This window comes from Callorhinchus milii, unplaced genomic scaffold, assembly GCF_018977255.1.
Source record: "Callorhinchus milii isolate IMCB2004 unplaced genomic scaffold, IMCB_Cmil_1.0 Scaffold5, whole genome shotgun sequence".
NCBI classification, from domain to species: Eukaryota; Metazoa; Chordata; class Chondrichthyes; order Chimaeriformes; family Callorhinchidae; genus Callorhinchus; species Callorhinchus milii.
The window spans coordinates 25,253,870-25,273,803 of NW_024704746.1; the positions used below are offsets into that span (position 1 = coordinate 25,253,870).

The window sequence follows — 19,934 nt, forward strand, 5'->3', positions numbered from 1 at the left end:
GGGGATGGCTGAAGGCACGGTCGAAGAGAAGGGTCTTGAGGCGTGCCTTGAAGGAGGCAAGGGAGGGAGTGAGGCAAAGGGAATGTGGGATATAGTTCCTGAGTGTGAAGGCCTGATCGCCAATGGTGGGGCGGGTTAGGCGGGCGACATGGAGCAGCCTGGAGCCTACTGAGCGGAAAGAGCAGACAGGTTGATAAGGGGTTAGCAGGTCGAAGAGGTAAGAGGGGGCACGGCCATGAGGTGAGGACGAGAATTTTGAACTCGATAGTGGAGCCAGGCGAGGGTGGGGGGTGATGGGGTACTCAGAGCCTGATGCGGGAGACCAAACGGGCTGCAGAGTTCTGGATGATCTGCAGCTTGTGGAGAGAAGAGTTGGGGAGGCCAACAAGCAGGACACTTGCATGGTCGAGCCTGGTTGTAATGATGGCTTGTATGAGGGTTTTGACGGCCTGAGGGGTGAGACAGTGATGGAGTCAGGCAATATTACGGAGGTGGGGAAAGGTAGAGTTGGTCATGGCATGGATGTGGGAGAGAAAGAACAGTTGAGGGTCGAACAAGACCCGCAGGTTCCTGACTGGCTTGGTGAGGTAGAGTGTACATCCCTGAATGTTGATGCTCCCAGTGCCTGAGGTGAAGAGGCTGATGGGAGCCAATCAGGGGAGCCTCGATCTTGCTGACATTCAACTGTAGAAAGTTAGCTCTCATCCAAGACTTGATGTCAGACAGTCTGTCAAGGCAGCATTAGTCCTGGAGTCAAGGATGAAGGCCGAGAGATAGATTTGGGTGTCATCTGCGCACATGTGGAAGTTGACCCCATGTCTGCAGATGATGTCACCAAGAGGGAGCCATATACAGGTGAGAGGAGAAGACCAAGAGCAGAGGCCTGAGGAACACCTCATAAGACAGTGTAGGGGCTGGAGAAGAAGCCATTTGTAGAGACAACGTGAAGCTGATGTGAGAGATAGGATCTGAACCATTCAAGGACATTCAAGAGGCGGTGGAGGATAAAGTGGTCCACAGTGTCAAAGGCAACAGAGCGGACGAGGAGACAGAGGGAGCCCTGGTCACAGATGGACATCGGTAATTAATGAGCAGGGATGGGTCCAGGGAAGGTTTTTTTAGGATAGGGGTGATGACAGCTGTTTTTTTAGGGCAGTAGGAATGGTGCCAGTTGACAGGGAGAGGTTGATGAGGTCTGAGAGAAAGGGGCGAGGAGGTGGAGCTGGGAGGTAAGGAGAGGGGTAGGGATGGGGGGAGGGAACAGCTGATGGGCTTCATGCGGGTTATAATAATAATCTCTCCAAAACAAAACAACAATAAATTGGTCATTTTCAATCCATGACTGTTTGTGGGACACACTGTACGCAATTGGCTGCCGCATTCGCCCACAAATATACAGTCAATTCACTTACAGTATATTCTGTGAAGCGCTTTGAGACGTTGAGAAGATGTGAAAAGCACTATATCAAATGCAAGGATTATTATTGTTGTTATTATAGTGGTGGTGAGAGAGGAAGGGGAGACAGGTTCGAACGTGTGGAGGGAGGGATGGGAAGGGGCCGGAGTGTGAGGGAGAGATGGGGAGGGGGTGGCGGTTGGGAGGGCGGAGGCAGCTGAATGGATCTCCTCAAATTTGGACAGCATCTCCTCACAGTTGGAGTTGGAGGAGAGGATGGGCGAGGCATGAGGGGATGGACAGAGGAGCTAGTTGGTATTGGAGAAGAGAAGCGTGGGGTTGTCCTCGGCCTCCAAGATTACCTTGGAAAGAAGAACAATATTATAGCATGACATTCAAAGTAATCTTTTACTAATGTTATTTATTTTCTAAACTACTTTTAGTGTTTTGAAATAGTGTTTTGAGATGTTTCCTGAAAATGATGGCTGTGCAAACAATGATAAAGTATGAAGGTGAAATGATACGTCTCAGTGATATAAAAACGCCGCGTAACTACCATAAAGCGGTTTAATCACTGTGCGCACTCGGCCGCCGCGTTTCACCCACAAACACACATTAAATTCACTGTATAGTGTATCCTGTGAAGCGCTTTGAGACGCCTCAAAGACGTGATCAGGTGCCGTATCAAATGCAAAGATTATTATTGTCGTGACACACTCGTGTATAGTCACACTCACCACCAGGGGCAGTGACACACACTCACCACCAGGGGCAGTGACACACACTCACCACCAGGGGCAGTGACACACACTCACCACCAGGGGCAGTGACACACACTCACCACCAGGGGCAGTGACACACACTCACCACCAGGGCAGTGACACACACTCACCACCAGGGGCAGTGACACACACTGGGCACCAGGGGGCAGTGACACACACTCACCACCAGGGGCAGTGACACACACTCACCACCAGGGGCAGTGACACACACTGGGCACCAGGGGCAGTGACACACACACACTCACCACCAGGGGCAGTGACACACACTCACCACCAGGGGCAGTGACACACACTCACCACCAGGGGCAGTGACACACACTGGGCACCAGGGGGCAGTGACACACACTCACCACCAGGGGCAGTGACACACACTCACCACCAGGGGCAGTGACACACACACACTCACCACCAGGGGCAGTGACACACACTCACCACCAGGGGCAGTGACACACACACACTCACCACCAGGGGCAGTGACACACACTGGGCACCAGGGGCAGTGACACACACTCACCACCAGGGGCAGTGACACACACTGGGCACCAGGGGCAGTGACACACACTCACCACCAGGGGCAGTGACACACACACACTCACCACCAGGGGCAGTGACACACACTCACCACCAGGGGCAGTGACACACACTCACCACCAGGGGCAGTGACACACACTGGGCACCAGGGGGCAGTGACACACACTCACCACCAGGGGCAGTGACACACACTCACCACCAGGGGCAGTGACACACACTCACCACCAGGGGGCAGTGACACACACTCACCACCAGGGGGCGGTGGCGGTGGCGGGGGGTGTGACGGGGCCGAGGCTGAGGCGGGCGCGGGGCTGAGGATGCAGAGCTGGAGCCGTCTGTACCGTCTCTTGGCCAAGGTCAGACCCCGGGGCCGCCCCTCCCCACCCCCCGGGGCCGCCCCTCCCCACCCCCCGGGGCCGCCCCTCCCCACCCCCCGGGGGCTCTGTGTGCTGTATCCCGAGGCCCCGGGTCTGTGCCGCCAACGCTGCTCCCCTCAAGCCGGGGCCTGGGGTAGCGTTGGGCCCCGACCATCCCCACCCCCTGGGGACCGGCCGGACCCGCTCCCACCCCGCGGCCCGGGGCCCGGGGCCGCCCTGACCTGTCCTGTCCTGACTGACTGACTGACCGGCGGCGGCCTCCCTCCCGGGAGCTGATGGCGCAGGTCCGGCCCCGAGCCTCGGCCTCCGCCTGGGAGAGGCCACTGTGAGGGTCACACACCCACACACACACCCACACACACACTGACACACACACTGACACACAGACACACACACTGACACACACACACACACACACAGACACACTGACACACACTGACACACACACACACACACACTGACACACACACACCCACACACACACACTGACACACACTGACACACACACACACACACACACAGACACACACACACACACTGACACACACACACACACAGACACACACACACACACAGACACACACACACACTGACACACACTGACACACACACACACACACACACAGACACACACACACACACTGACACACACACACACACAGACACACACACACACACTGACACACACACAGACACACACACACACACTGACACACACACTGACACACACACACACACAGACACACACACTGACACACACACACACTGACACACAGACACACACTGACACACACACCCACACACTGACACACACACACACTGACACACACCACACACACACACTGACACACACACTGACACACACACACACTGACACACACACACTGACACACACACACACACACACAGGGCTGGACCCACACACGTAGGGCCGGTCTCAGCCACTGACAGCCACAGGTCACATTGAGCAGTGGCTTTATGCCACTATTCATCTCTTGTTTTCTCATAAGATTATTTTATAGTTGTATTTAATTGTGGAGTGTAGCTCAGGGGTTAGAGCCTTCGCCTCACAAGCGATCCCCGGGCAGAGCACATTGTTGCGCAGGTTTCCTTACCCCACGCGCCTCTGATTACCGGCAGTCATTAGGAACCCGGTTGTTAGTCGATTGGCAGATCACTTTCTGGGGGTAATACAACAATTGGTCACTCAACCCACGAGTGTTTGTGGGGCACTGCTTGTTTACAGGGTTTAATATGATTGTTTTCTGGGATGTTTATGTGAAGTGTTTTCTTTATCCTGTAGAATGGCTATACTCGTCATCTTCGTCATAGACTACAAGGCCTACCTGCGGTGACACTGCGAACATATGCAGACCTGGCACCAGGTATATTACTCATTAAATAGTACAATGGTTCATGTACATAAAGGCTGATTTTGTCATTCAGTTTATTATCACTCCACATTTTAAAAACATTTTTATTAAACTTTCCCACTGTGTTCGAATGGGTTTCTGCAAATTTTTAACTTTCATACTTCTGGTGACGTATATCATTACCAACAATTTTATGCTCAGTTAAACATGATCAGTGTTCACAAAGGAAGGAAGGGATATTAAGCAATATTTACGGTAGGATGGCTGACTGACAGGATTGGGGGAGAGGTTTTATGTTGGTAAAGTGTTTCCTAGGTCTGAGTTTAACAAAAGGGCTGAATATTAACGGAAATCTGTGACATGAAGCTCTCCTTTTTGCATGGCATATTTACAGCTGTTAGCATCATGTTTTGTTGCTCTAATATATTCTCTCTGTGTTTGTTGATGTCAGTTGATGCAGATGTCACAGTTATTGGGTCGGGGCCGGGAGGCTATGTAGCTGCCATTAAGGCCGCACAGCTTGGATTTAAGGTAAGCAAAATGTTTAATGGTTAATAATGGTTTCTTTGTGTAACAGTGATTATAATCGCCTTATCAGGAATAAGCGGTGCTGCTCATGTTTTGAATGGTTTGATGGTAGAGGAAATTATTATATTATTATTATGAAATTAATAAGAGTAAATAGACCTTGTAACATCAGGTCGGCTTGTTTGAATACAGAATTAAACTATGGTTTCAAAATTTGATGATAGGTCAAAGACTGCTGATCTGTAATGATAGTCTTAAGATATCACTGGTCAAATCATTGGTGAGAGAGAGTAACTTCACAATTGAGTTAAAAGCAAAGAAAAACATTACAATAGTTCTAAGATGTGTTTTATGTATGCCTTGACTGACATGAACAGTTGGCTGACATGTAACTGTGTAACTTTGGGAAAGGCGTCAGTTGGATGAGTTGTTGGCATTCTCACCTCAAGGTCAGATATTTGTAGAATCATGCCCCACGCCAGGACTTGCCAGACACTAGTACAATCCTGGGAAAATGTTCTAAAGTCTCAACCAGGTTTACCATCGACCTCTCCCAAAGGACCTTAAACATCCTGTGTCACTTTGAAAGAGGATTTCTCAAGAGCTGGTTCTTAGCAGTGCTGCCCCACAAATGTTGGGTTTCACTAGTGCCATCGTGCTTGCCGATCACATCCATTCTGGAGAACAAGATTCCCACTAAATCACAGCCCGAACAATAGCCTACAGGGGCTAGCTGATGGATACAGAATTATAATTTTGGTGAATTGACGAACGTTTTGTTCTAAATAATTGTTTACTTATCCCAATATTTCTTTCCCACATATAAGTGTGGCAGAAAAGAATATCAACAACAATAATAATCCTTGCATTTGATATAGCGCCTTATCACGTCATTGCAACATCTCAAAGCGCTTCACAGGACATACTGTAAAGTGGAGTGACTGTATTTGTGGGTAAAATGTGGCAACCAATTGCGCACAGCGGTCAAACCCAAAACAGATTAGAAACAGAAATTGCCTTGTTCGGTTAAACACAGACTGATCTCAATGTCAAACCCTTTTTATAGTTTTGTTTGTGTATGTGACCTTTGCTTTTAACCTTGCAGACCATCTGTGTGGAAAAGAATGATACCCTAGGGGGAACCTGTTTAAATGTGGGTTGTATCCCATCCAAAGTGAGTACTTCATCTTCTGTCAAACAACCATCTGAATTCTACTTCTTTATTGTCTGAAATATTGCTATAGTATTTGTGCAAGTGGCTGAACTAAAGTTCAACTTGTAACTGATATATTTAATTAAAGCTGTGATTATATTTTAAGGCTTTGCTAAATAATTCCCACTTGTACCACATGGCACAAGGAAAGGACTTTGCCCTCAGAGGAATTGAAGGTAAGTGAATCTCCAAAGCTTTGAGATCTTCTCTCGTCATCTCCACCTTTCCCAGAAATAGTCTGACCTGATTAGTGAAGATAGTTTGTTTCAGTTGATTAAGAAGCAAGAAGAAAAAAACCTGTGAAATCCAATCCAAAATAGAACTACCAATTTTTATTTTCCATACGTTTTGGTTGTGTTCATTTTTTTATTATATCCCAATTAACCATGAAATATGATCATCCCGGATGGGATTTATTAGGCAGTATTGATACTCAGGATATATTAAAAACCTGGAGCTAACTCTATATGCAGCGTTGTGTTTTGTCAAGCAGGACAGAGCAGTTAGAGAACAGTTTATTGTAATCCAGGAGAATATAAAAATTCGCTGGCGAAAGAAGAACAAGATCCTGGCAGTCGCTTGACGTGTCGTTTCCCAAACTATATACTGTATCCTCAGATATCATGTTTGAGTGTTTGACAAATCTAGTAGATCGCTTTATATTTAATGTGTGGATTTCGAATACATATTTACTTTTTGATTGTAAAAGTATTTTTCTTTTGAAATGACTTGATTTTGTGCTAAAGTTACAGGATTGAATCTGAACCTGGGTAAGATGATGGAACAGAAGAGCAGTGCAGTGAAAGCCCTGACCGGGGGCATTGCTCACCTGTTTAAACAGAATAAGGTCGGTCTCTAGTACACGTTTATTTTATACATTCACATTGTCCAGACTGAGGTGGAGATGTTTGTCAGGTCAGGGTATTAAGGGATATGGGGCAAAAGCGGGTAATTGGAGTTGAGGTATAGATCAGCTGTGATCTTATAGAATGGCGGAACAGGCTCAAGGGGCTGAATGGCCTCCTCCTGTTCCTATGTCGTATTTTTCCAATTATTCTTTTAAAGCTAGTTTCCTGATCTGTATTGTGTTATCGTAGGTGACGCATGTTCAAGGACATGGCAAGATTACAGGGAAAAACCAGGTGACGGCTTTTTGCAGTGATGGCAGCATCCAGGTCATCAACTCCAAGAACATTCTTGTAGCCACAGGCTCCGAGGTCACACCGTTCCCTGGGATTGAGGTAAATCTGGGTAATGGGAATTGGGAAGAAATATTCTTCCCAGCAGTTTCTGTACCACCTCATTATCTTGTTCTTATCGTTTTCTCCCTCCTCTTGTAAAGTCTTTCAGTTTACATAGCTAATAATAATAATAACCCTTGCATTTGATATAGCGCCTTATCACATCTTTGAGACGTCTCAAAGCGCTTCACAGGATACACTGCAAAGCAAATTGACGTAACTGTCTGTCCAGCGCCTTGGGACGTTTGGGAGTGTTTGTGGAAAAGGAGCTTAACTGACATACATACAGTTTATTCTGTAGTCTTAGTGATTTGGAATATATATGAATTATGTCCCAATTAGCCATAAAATATGGTCAGTTTCTGTATTGTTACATTGTTTACAAATTAAATTAATATTGAATATTTTGACAGATTGATGAAGAAACTATTGTATCATCAACTGGTGCCCTGTCATTAAAGCAAGTTCCTGACCAGTTGATTGTCATTGGAGCTGGTGTTATTGGCGTAGAATTGGTAAGAAAGCTTCATCTGGGTATAGATAAGATCAAACCATTTTAAATGGTGCTAGAAGATATCCACACTGTTTAAGAATGATCAATGGAACCATTGGTAAAAATAGTTATTGACTAACATTTGATATTATATCTGTTGTCCTTCTTTCACTTTGCTTTAGCAAATGGGAGTTAGCATAATTAAGCCTGGACGCAGTGAAAGCCTGGCTGAGAGTCTCAGCGGCCTGAGGGAAGAGGTAGTGCTGGAGGTGGGAGAAGGCGGAGAGGGTCATGGCATGAACTGTGTTGATACCTTTTACTGACATCATTTGATATTGTATTCCTCAGGGCTCTGTGTGGCAACGTCTAGGATCATCAGTGACCGCTGTTGAATTCCTAGGACATGTTGGTGGCCTGGGTATCGACATGGAGATCTCAAAGAACTTTCAACGCATTCTCCAGAAACAAGGTCTGAAGTTCAAACTGAACACTAAAGTTACCGGAGCTGTGAGGAAACCTGATGGAAAGATAGATGTTTCGTAAGTGTGTGGCCAGCTCCTATCTGTGTTAATATGTATATTTGATGTCTTATGAATCTTTGCAAACGACAGTGATGGCTGTACGTTTTGTTTAGTATTGAGGCTGCGGCTGGAGGAAAGGCTGATGTGATGACTTGTGATGTGCTCTTGGTGTGTGTCGGCCGCCGGCCCTTCACTGAGAACCTGGGGCTGGAGGAGATCGGGATAGACCTGGATAAGAGAGGCCGGATACCCATCAACAACCGCTTCCAGTCCAAAATCCCAAGGTAAATCGTGGTTCTCCATTGCACAGAAATATTAAGTAACTAATTAGCTGCAGATGTCTTTCAATGGTTTGTGCATTCATAAAGCTGTTTATTATGTTTCTGTGTGTGTGAGTGTCTGTGTGTGAGTGTCTGTGTGTGTGTTTGTGTGTGTCCAGCGCTTTGGGACGTCCTCCCAGCGTTAGAGGCGCTCTATAAATGTAATTTTGTTGTGTGTGTAAACACGGCTTCTGGATTCATATCTCTCCTGTGGTAGCCACGTGAAACACGTTAACTGGGAAGGTTTTGTTTGATTTGTTCCAATTACAATGAGACAGAACAATATAAAAATGTATGGCACAGAAGAAGGCCATTTGGCCAATTCTCAAGCAATCCATTTACCTGCCCTTTCCCCACATCGCTGCAGCTGATTCTTTTGAAGGCATCTGTCTAGTTCCTTCTTTAAGACAATTGTTATTGCCTGAACTGCTGTTCCCAGCTGGGCATTCCATATCCTAACTACTCTGAGTAAAACAATTCTCCTAACCTCCCTGCTTGCTCATTTTATAACAATATTACATTGCTGGCCTTTGATTGATTGATTTGATGTGGATGTTTTGTATTGACAGCATCTTTGCCATTGGTGATGTGGTTGCTGGGCCAATGCTGGCTCACAAAGCTGAAGATGAGGGTATTATCTGTGTGGAGGGAATGGCCGGAGGAGCAGTACATATTGACTATAACTGTGTCCCGTCTGTTATCTACACTCACCCAGAGGTTGGCTGGGTTGGCAAAACTGAGGAACAGCTGAATGAGGAGGTATACATTCCATCAGATTTTACTCTTGACAGTGTTAGATACATAAAGGCACATTCCATTCTGTCTCCCAACAAACGACCAAAATCCCTGAAAATACCAGGCTGAAAATAAGTGACGAATTGTCAGTGTCACAAATCAATAAATATTCCTAAGTAGGTTTGTATTTTGCTGTAATATCTCAGGTGTAATGGTTCAATAGTGCTGTGTGAGGATGACTTCAATTTTTTTCAATACTGAAATATATATTGGATGAAGTAATAATAATTCTTGCATTTGATATAGTGTCATCACGTTTTCGAGAAGTCTGAAAGCTTCACAGAATATACTGTAAAGTGAATTGTGGGCAAAATGAAAATGTACATTAGTTTGCCAGTTAAAAGCTTCTGAGCAATGTAAACATTCCTTATTTCATATAACTTACATTTTCTGATGGAATGAGTTTTATTAAACCGGGACAGTTATTATCAATTTTGACTCTTTAGAAGTGCAGGTTTCAGCTCCAGATGGAATCAGTGATATTCACTTAAATAATTGCTGAACACTAACTTCATTGTTGTGCTTTTGAAGAACAAGTTAAACCAGATCTGTTTTACAACATCAGTGGAATATTGCCATTTTTTTCTTCTAGAAATATAAAGCTTTGTCTCCTCTGGGTTTTATTACATTGTATTGGACACTTTCCAAGTGGTTCCCTTCACATCAACTTTCATTCACAGAGTGTTCCGTACAAGATCGGCAAGTTTCCATTTGCTGCTAACAGCAGAGCTAAAACCAACAACGACACCGATGGCCTCGTAAAGATCCTCAGCCACAAAGAAACTGACCGAATTCTGGGAGCGCATATTCTTGGGCCAGTGAGTAGTGATGTGTTTAAAGTTGAATCAAATGCAAATTATGGGTCTTGTTCATTGTAATATGAGTTTCTTTATCTCAAGGGTGCTGGGGAGATGGTCAATGAAGCAACACTAGCGATGGAGTATGGTGCATCAAGTGAAGATGTAGCCAGAGTATGTCATGCCCACCCGGTAAGTCATCACAGAGTTTACTGGGAAGTGTAGTGACTGTATTCTGAATGTGAGCATATGTCAACAAAAGAGGTAAAACAGTGTAGATGACAAATTATTAAATGGAAGATTGAAAAGAGCATCGAAAAATTGTGTGAAATGCATTGTACAAATCTGATATTGTTACTGAACAGCAAATTTAATAAGCACGAAACCTTGTTAATTATTCCAAATAAGTAGGGAATATAGGCGCTCGCAATGTCTCCAGGTTTTCTATCTGTAAAAAAAGATTCAGCGCCGTTCTTTAGGTTCCTTCCAAGTATGTGTGTGTGTGTGTGTGAGAGAGAGAGGAACCATTAATAGATTGGATGATGCTCTGTAGACTGTCCGCACAGGACTACATATTTGCTGTTAATGTTTTTAGACTTGTTTTGCTCCCATTCCTAGAAAGTATTTACATTTTACACTGGGATGGGATAGTAACTTTGCTTTCATTCCTGTACCTTTTCCAGTCTGCAAGATTTGGGCAATACAGAATCGGATTTAATTGGTTTTATTTTCTCTTGTAGACGGTTTCCGAAGCCTTCAGAGAAGCAAACCTGGCAGCATCGTTTGGCAAAGCCATCAACTTCTAATCGGATGAACTGAATTTTGTACAGAAACTACGTATCTCAAATGAACAAATGGACTGTTAGCACTAACCTGAAAATTGAGCCTCAGGATTTGGGGAGAAAAGAAAGTGTCTAAGTGTTATAATAATCCTTCTGTTTATTTAATGCTGCTGCTTGTATGACTTATATCAAAGCAGTAATAAAACTGAGGGAATGATTAAGAGATCTCAGTTCCAATAAGAATTGCCAAAATGTTGATGACTCATATATATAGTCATCCAAATATTTCTGCTCTGATGAATTCCTGGGATATTAAGCTATAGTGTATTTAGACCCAAGTTGCTTCTCTTCATTCTAAAGTCGCTCCTCTTGATTAGAGATTTCTACCAATGTGTCTTCTTTTTTTCAATGTGTTTGGTTTTCTAAATCTGATAATTTGCGATGAGTTTAGCTGCTTTGTATCTGTGGGTTTGCTCACCGCCCTGAACGTGGGACAGTAATTACAATGACCAACGCTGACTCCAGGAGAGAGATCTTACGCTAATAACAACCCAAAGTAAACCACTCGTTGTTGGGTAGGAATTTCAATTGTCTATCTTTCATCTTTTGGTAAAACCTTCAAAGGCTCTTCCACGGAGCTCGAGAAAGCAAAGTAATGGTCTGGAAGTGATCTTTAAACTGAGTTTATTTGGGCACAATGTTCAGATACAGTTTAGCTGCTCTCAGAGTGAAATGGAAGGGAAGCGTAGACATCGCAGGGTCCGGGAAGGCCATTACGCTCCCTCCGTCCACACTCCACTCTCTCTCTCGTACTCTCCATTAAAGTTCCAAGTAACTGAAATTCCATTTTGAATTTGCTGATATTCGATGTTCCCGACACCTCCTCAACGGTCCATTGCACATCGTTCACCATTCTCTGGGAAATGGATCCGACCTGTGGTCCCCCCACGGCCGTCGCTCGGCTCCGCACCGCACAGCACCGCCATCACAGGTTCTGTTGGAGTTTTGCAGCAAAAACTATTTTGTGATTTCTGATTCATACAAATCTTTCCCAAACAGTCGGAAATTTGTTGTTAGTTATAAATCATCAAAATTTGTGATTTTAAACACATCAGATGCACAATAATTTGAAAGTGAGGCCCTGCGGTGATGTGGAGCGCTGCGGAACCCCCCGGACCAGGGCCGGACCCCTCCCGGACCCCTCCCGGACCCCTCCCGGACCCCTCCCAGAGACCTCCCGGACCCCTCCCGGACCCCTCCCGGACCCCTCCCGGACCCCTCCCGGAGACCTCCCGGACCCCTCCCGGACCCCTCCCGGACCCCTCCCGGACCCCTCCCGGACCCCTCCCGGAGGGGCTCTGCTCCCACATCCGGTGGGAAAACCGTCACCTTCTCGGGCGGAGCCCAAACCCATGACTCAGGGAAGTGATATGGCACCGAGTCATGTGGTCACACCGTCTCACTCACAGAATACACTGTCAAGTGTAGTGACTGTTTTTGGGGGTGAAACGCTCCCCTTATCCCCCCCATAGCCATTGAATCAAATGGCGGTGTGGGGGCTCCGGGCCTGGGGGGGGCGCTGTGGGGGTGAGGGGCTCCGGCCTGGGGGGGGCGCTGTGGGGGTGTGAGAGGGCTCCGGGCCTGGGGGGGGCGCTGTGGGTGTGAGGGGGCTCCGGGCCTGGGGGGGGCGCTGTGGGGTGTGGGTGTGAGGGGTCTCCGGGCCTGGGGGGGGCGCTGTGGGGGTGTGGGTGTGAGAGGGCTCCGGGCCTGGGGGGGCGCTGTGGGTGTGAGGGGGCTCCGGGCCTGGGGGGGGCGCTGTGGGGTGTGGGTGTGAGGGGGCTCCGGGCCTGGGGGGGGCGCTGTGGGGGTGTGGGTGTGAGGGGGCTCCGGGCCTGGGGGGGGCGCTGTGGGGGTGTGGCGACGGGAAGGGAAGATGGCGGTGAGCAGCGCGTGTGTGGACAGTGCGGTTTCCCGGTCCCGGGAACTGCTGAGCGCGGGAAACGGTACAGGTCAGTGACACAGAGAGATACACTCTCACACTCACACTCACTCACACTCACTAACACACTCTCACACTCTCTCACACTCACTAACACACACTCTCACACTCACTCACACTCACTAACACACTCACACTCACTAACACACACTCTCACACTCACTAACACACTCACTAACACACACTCACACACTCTCACACTCACTAACACACTCACTCTCTCACACTCACTAACACACACTCACACTCTCACACTCACTAACACACACTCACACACTCTCACACTCACTAACACACTCACTCTCTCACACTCACTAACACACACACTCTCACACTCACTAACACACACTCACACACTCTCACACTCACTAACACACACTCACACTCTCACACTCACTAACACACTCACTAACACACTCACTCTCACACTCACTAACACACTCACTCTCACACTCACTAACACACTCACTCTCACACTCACTAACACACTCACACACTCACTAACACACACTCACACTCTCACACTCACTAACACACACACACACTCTCACACTCACTAACACACACTCACTCACACACACTCACTAACACACTCACACTCACTAACACACACTCACACACTCACTAACACACTCACACTCACTAACACACACTCACTCACACACTCACACTCACTAACACACACTCACACTCACACTCACTAACACACTCTCACACTCACTCACTCACACTCACTCACACACTCTCACACTCACTAACACACTCTCACACTCACTAACACACTCACAGTCACACACTGGAGCTAAACACACACTCAGTGACACACACACACCCGGAGCTCAGAGCCTCAGCCCCACACGGCACTGACTGTCGGAGCGCAGTTCCTCCGCTCACACACCGGCCTTTCCTCTCTGTTTTCCTCCGTCACTGAGTGAACCGGAAGTGTACGGAACAGACGCGTTCGGGAGACAGACGGTGGGAGCGGAAAATGTTGTTTTGTTTCGAGAACAAACTGATTGATTTCTGCTCAGAAAATAATATCTGTGGATACAGTGAACGGTCTGGAACACGAGCTGTCAGGCGTTGGCCGGGACGGTGGAAGGTGCACCAGATGGACCTCAGTGGGTCCCGGACCTCTGGGCAGTGGCAGAGCACAGACTCTGCTGATACTTTGCTTTCTTCAAATACAGAGAAATAATATTCAAGGTCAGGTCTCTGGTATTATTGGCCGAGACTTTGCAATTGGGTGCGAGAAGTTTACCAGTGATCACTCGTGTGGGTTGTTAACCAGTCCATCCGTACCCTCCGCCTTTCTGATTGTGCTCAATCGCTCACTCCTCCATTCCACTGCTGATGAATGGAACTTCATCCACCACAACACTGTGCTCTGAGACTCTTTCCGACCCTCTTGCTTTTCTACCCATCTTCCTGACTTCAAAAGGTTCCTGAAAATCTCTCTCTCTCGCTTTGTGCACTGCCGCTGTTTAGCGCTACAAGACACTACCTTAAGAACAGTGCACAATATAAATGCAGGTTGTTGTTATTTCTGATCGCTTCGGGTAGAATATGAATGCAATTCATCTTAAATTTTAAATTGCAGTTGAAGTGTGACAAGTGCCACAATCTGTTTTCTGAGATCTTTGTTAGCTTTGACCACCTGTGGCAGGAAATAACCCCCCGGGGTGCCAGAGAATAAAAACAATTGATATTGTCACGTCAGGAGGACTCTCAAAAGTACTGCAACAAGAAAATAACCCCAAAATGTTGGTTAGAAATCTCAAAATTCTGATTTTCTTGCACCTGTCTATCATAGTGCTTATTAAGGACATCAAAATGCTGAACAAGATTTTTTTTAATCAACAGATTTCGAGAGAAAACTATTGATCAGTCCCAAACTGCTGAGCAAGAATGATCCCCCACAGATTGTAAAGGTGCCAAGAAGTAGTGGTGAGTGTCAGCTGGAGCACCGCTGGCTCCACGTCCCTGTCTGACGTTTGGTACACAGATCAGTTGTACAAATAATTCAGTATTTTTAAAACTGCTTCTCCAATCGCATGAACATAAATTATGCAGATTCCAATAATTTGCTAATGCATCGTATTTTGAGATGAATAGCTAGACTTGATTTATATATGTTTGAAGTGGAAATTCTTGGAAATAATTATGACTTGTTTAATGCACAGTGATGAGCAGACCTGTAGCTTAGTGGTTAGAGCAAGAGGACCTGCGTTTGATTCCCAAAGGGACGAAACCTTATAATAATAATATTATTAATTTTAATTAATTATTAATTAACCTTAGGCAAGTTTTCTTGCTGCACACACCTCTGTTTACTTAACAGTAAGTAGCAACCTGGTTGTTTGTTGGTTGGTGAATCGCTTTTCTGGGGGTAATAATTCCTTCAAAATAATAATAATTTGGTCACTCGATCCACGACTGTTTGTGTGACGCTGCTCTGCGCAATTGGCTGCCGCGTTTCACCCACAAATATACAGTCAATTTGCTTTAGTGTATCCTGTGAAGCGCTTTGAGACATCTTGAAGACATGATAAGGTGCAACATCAAATGCAAGGATTATTATGTGGATTACAAATGTTATAGTTATTTAACTGGAATGCACACAGACCAAGTTCTTCACCAGTGATTTACAGGGAGAATAAATGTATCAACCGCTCCATACAACCCAGCAAGGACAAGCATGAAGACCTGGGAGAATAAGATATTTAAATTAGCTATTTTCTTGTTTAGTGTTGGACAGACTGCAGAGTTTCCTGCCCCAGATGGCCAAGGCTAATGAAGACCTCAGGAAACAGATGGAGATGACGGATAGCAGTCAGTTTGATATTGAAAATGTAGAAGATTGTCCAGACAAGTTGATTGAAATGGTAAGATACAAATACAGTCAGACCCACAGACAGTGGGAACTTATTGTCTATACTTCGTAAAACTCACAACAGTCGTATCATTGGGGACCGAAGTGCAAGTTACAGGTAAACTATAATCATATAAAACCCGATTTAATCAGTGATCTACATTGCCCGGGTGTAATTCACTGCAGTCGCTGAGTGCACATGTGGTAACAACAAGATTCAACAACAACAACAAGATTCCATTTATAGAGCGCCTTTCACGTCGGGAGGACGTACCAAGGCGCTGCACAGTTGGGTCAGGACCCGAGCATTGGGGGGAAATGGTCAGGGTGAGGGGAGGGAAGGGAGGGAGCGAGGAGGGGGGAAGGGGTGAGGGGAGGGAAGGGAGGGAGCGAGGAGGGGGTGAGGGGAGGGAAGGGAGGGAGCGAGGAGGGGGGGAGGGGGTGAGGGAAGGGAAGGGAGGGAGCGAGGAGGGGGAAGAGAGTCAAGAGGGGAGCTGAAGGCTCGGTCAAAGAGAACAGGTAACGGGTCAACACCACATTTCCGGTGATTCAATAAGTCCTGACCCGTCACCGCACGGACAGTTACCACCAAGTGTGGCCCCGTATTCCCTTTGTTTATGCTACATTTGTGCTGATGCTCGTGTTTGTTCTGTACCATTTTCGGTTGACAATTTACCTGCTCCTCCTCTACAGAATGTCTCTGTGTTTGAAATGAGTGACTCTAATGAAAGCGGAGAAGAGATAGTAAACTCTGATGAGGACAGCTCGCAGTCTGAGGATGAAGCCTTCAGTGAGGTGACAGAAGCTAACCTCAAACTGCCCAAACCCCAAGGACAAAAGCGCAAAATAGAAATTATCTCAAGTAACAGCACAGAGTAACTCCCTCTGAACCAGCGGCTGCTTTTACAAGTTTATTTTTGATGACTGATTATTTTTATAAAGGAGATGGCAGTGCTGTACAGGAGGTGCTGTTTTTGTGTTCAATGAACAAAGTTTTCTTTGGAGAAGAGAAATAGATTACTCAGCAATCTGTTTCATACATAAAAGTTTTGTTGGATTTAGTGCCAGGAATACAGCCAGCCTACAATGAACATCTCTGCAAGTCTAACCCTGGGAATTCATTGGAGCAGCCAATGGGGTTAGAATTAGTAGCACATCGGCCACTCAAGTATGTGAACATATTGTCTTGTGGCTAATGTGATGGAATGGGAACTGGTTCAAGTGACTTGGCTATAAACCTCCCCTCCACATTCTAGGTCAGTAATGCTCTCTCAAGTAGCCAATCAGGATAGTTGAGCTCCAGGTGTAACAGATAATCTTATTACTGACATTTTCTCATTTCATTTGCGATCAACAAACATCCCAGCACCAGATCATGATGGCAATAGCTATTGCCATCCCTTCGCTAGAGTCAGATTTACATTCAGAAACGCAATCAACAGAAACTGTGCTGCAGCACCTTCAGCTTTTCTGAGCAGGACACTGAGGAGTGATGGGTGTGTATGTGCAGACAAACTGGGCTTATTAGGCAACAAATGAATGCAGATGTACTGAAAAGAATTAGGGCTTTAGAAGGTAGCACAAGAGGGAGCTGTTTAATCATTGGTTCCCAACAGAATTCCTCAACAGAACAGAATTTGCAGTCCATACTTAACCAAAGTCTATCCATCTGTGGTTGGTGCTGGGTGTAAATACATCCTGTGTGTACTTTAATTTACTGTATATCATTGTGGCAGAGAGATCTGCTACATGGCTGTAGTTTAATCTCGAGAAGTATTGATGTGATCAAGATACCAAGGGACCAAGACAAATGCTAGAGGTAACAAGTTCATCCCAGAACCAGGTTTCTCTGTGATACAGTGAAGTCTGATCTGTATAAATCGTATAATCGCCCGAATTGTACATCTGCCCGAGTCCCGTTGAATTTCCTATTACTAATAAGGTTGACATAACTGATAGTTTGAATACTTCATATTAAATGTATTGTCCCAACTGATACCACTTATGTGAGGTTTACTGGACATCAACAATGGAAACCTACTGTTTCAACAAGAATGTTCAAAGCATTGTTATGATTTTTTTTGACAAAACTATTTTCTTTGGTGTATCCTGACTGGGAGAAGAGTTGTCCCCACTGCATTGCTGTCCTGTGAGACAGTGAGAGAGAGGTTCCCACTGCACACCCAGTACACTCCACTTCTATTAGCTCAATTAGTAAAGCCAGTGTCTGGAGGGAAACTGAGCTAAATAGACCAGATTTCAGCTTTGATCTGTGCGCAGTTGCAGTAAATTGGATTAAAGAAAATTATATAAACTACAGAATACTGAGGATTCTTACAGAATGTCTTACATCACAAAGTGGGTTAAATATAGTAGGAAAATGGTTTCAAATCAGCTTTAATGCACAGCCAGGTTTTACTGTTACTCAATAAAAATTACATGTTAATGGATGCTGAAACTATGATTTTTTACATACACAATAAATAAGTTATGAAGGAGAAATTCTGAATACTTGTATAGAAGGCTATGACAACAATGGTCAGGCAAATGTTGATTGATGATGTTAATATAGTTCAGTCCAACGGAGCCATTGTTCAATTTTAATGTTATTCCTGATCATCAAAAGCCCAATATTCCCTTCCATTTAGCCATTCACATTGTTTTAAAAATAATTGATATTACTTTCTTTTATCACTAAAATTAGTTATTTGGTTTTGAGAAAGGTAAAGCAGCTTTTAGGATCGTATGTTCAAATGTGTTTGGCCCACAAAATACAAGGTCACTACACTTTACAGTATATTGTGTGAAGCGCTTTGAGACGTCTCGAAAACATGATAAGGCGCTATATCAAATGCAAGGATTATTATTAAATTGTTATCAGATTGTTTAACACTAGAGGCAGGTTTAATAATACAATTAGTGTACTTATTCAGGGTTTCATGCAGAAGCAATTCTCATGTAAATGAATAGCAAAGTGTTCTTGAATGTAAGTTCTTGTTTGAATCAGTAACACGTAACACATTTCAGAGACGTAACAATACTAGTGTCATATTATAGTCGATACGGAGTTGCCGAGCATACATACTGTACACAGCCATCCCATTATATCAGACAGACAGACGTACATCATTCCCAGAGCAGGCTTTACAATTTACAAAGAGGTACAAAATGTTTAAAATATTCTGACTTCAAGCTTGACGTCCATAGTGAAACTGCTATTGTTGGCATCTATACCCACTGTAAAGAGATCCAAACTAAGTGCACTTCATTTTGTTCATATACAAACCTAAACTGAACACTGGGTCATGGCACAAGTATTTTACATAACAGTGAAAGTAAAGCAAAATATGAAATGCAGTTTTCCTATTATTAATGCAACTAATATGATGGTTATAATTTAACATCACTAGTTCCAATATAGAGGAATTTAATACATACAGATTTAATAATAACATTATTATTCAAGGTATCTTTGATAATGAAAGAAAGCGTTGCATATTTTAAAATGTATTTTAAAAAGTCTACACTCAAAAGGGCCAACAGTCCAATTACAATTAAAATTAAGAAGTAAATATATATTTGAGGTCCATTTGATGAAACAAATCATCTAGGCACATAATGATGCGATGCATATGTAACTGCAGCAGTGATTTTTGCTTGTGTTTGAGGTGCTATCATTCAGGTAAGGTAAGATACCGGGTGCAGTAGCAGCAGATTTTGCTGGATGAAGATTTGGAGGGCATAGAACGAAGGGATTTCAGTTTGCTAACAGCAACACCCACTTGGAATAATTATTTAATATTCCACAGTTACAGTTTTTGTCCTGAGATATTCATGAAGAGCTTCCTCACCTAAAGAGAGAATGACAATTACAACATGTATTTAGTGATGGACGCCAGGGAAATCTCAATGCA

The 19,934-nt window shown here is 45.0% G+C and overlaps 3 protein-coding genes across 3 annotated transcripts in view; 2 read left to right on the forward strand and 1 right to left on the reverse strand.

The window, feature by feature from the left end:
- Positions 1–2,968: 2,968 nt before the first annotated feature.
- Positions 2,969–11,731, forward strand: dldh (dihydrolipoamide dehydrogenase). The gene is made up of 14 exons (XM_042335161.1): positions 2,969–3,065; positions 4,390–4,471; positions 4,911–4,990; positions 6,093–6,161; positions 6,307–6,376; positions 6,947–7,047; positions 7,298–7,441; positions 7,855–7,956; positions 8,283–8,473; positions 8,569–8,739; positions 9,345–9,534; positions 10,251–10,388; positions 10,470–10,559; positions 11,108–11,731. Exons 1-14 carry the CDS (start codon positions 3,027–3,029, stop codon positions 11,171–11,173), a joined length of 1,533 nt encoding a protein of 510 aa, XP_042191095.1. The 5' UTR covers positions 2,969–3,026; the 3' UTR covers positions 11,174–11,731.
- Positions 11,732–13,043: 1,312 nt separating this feature from the next.
- On the forward strand, positions 13,044–18,471 carry nopchap1 (NOP protein chaperone 1). The gene is made up of 4 exons (XM_007909693.2): positions 13,044–13,158; positions 15,012–15,095; positions 15,897–16,033; positions 16,714–18,471. The coding sequence occupies exons 1-4, from the start codon at positions 13,083–13,085 to the stop codon at positions 16,897–16,899; spliced, it is 483 nt and encodes a 160-aa protein (XP_007907884.1). The 5' UTR covers positions 13,044–13,082; the 3' UTR covers positions 16,900–18,471.
- Positions 17,600–19,934, reverse strand: part of aldh1l2 (aldehyde dehydrogenase 1 family, member L2) — a 30,207-nt gene continuing 27,872 nt past the window's right edge. Inside the window, exon 23 of the mRNA XM_007909691.2 lies at positions 17,600–19,871. Within this exon, the coding sequence (XP_007907882.1) occupies positions 19,816–19,871 (56 nt within the window). The 3' untranslated portion in view covers positions 17,600–19,815. The remainder of the gene's footprint in view (positions 19,872–19,934) is intronic.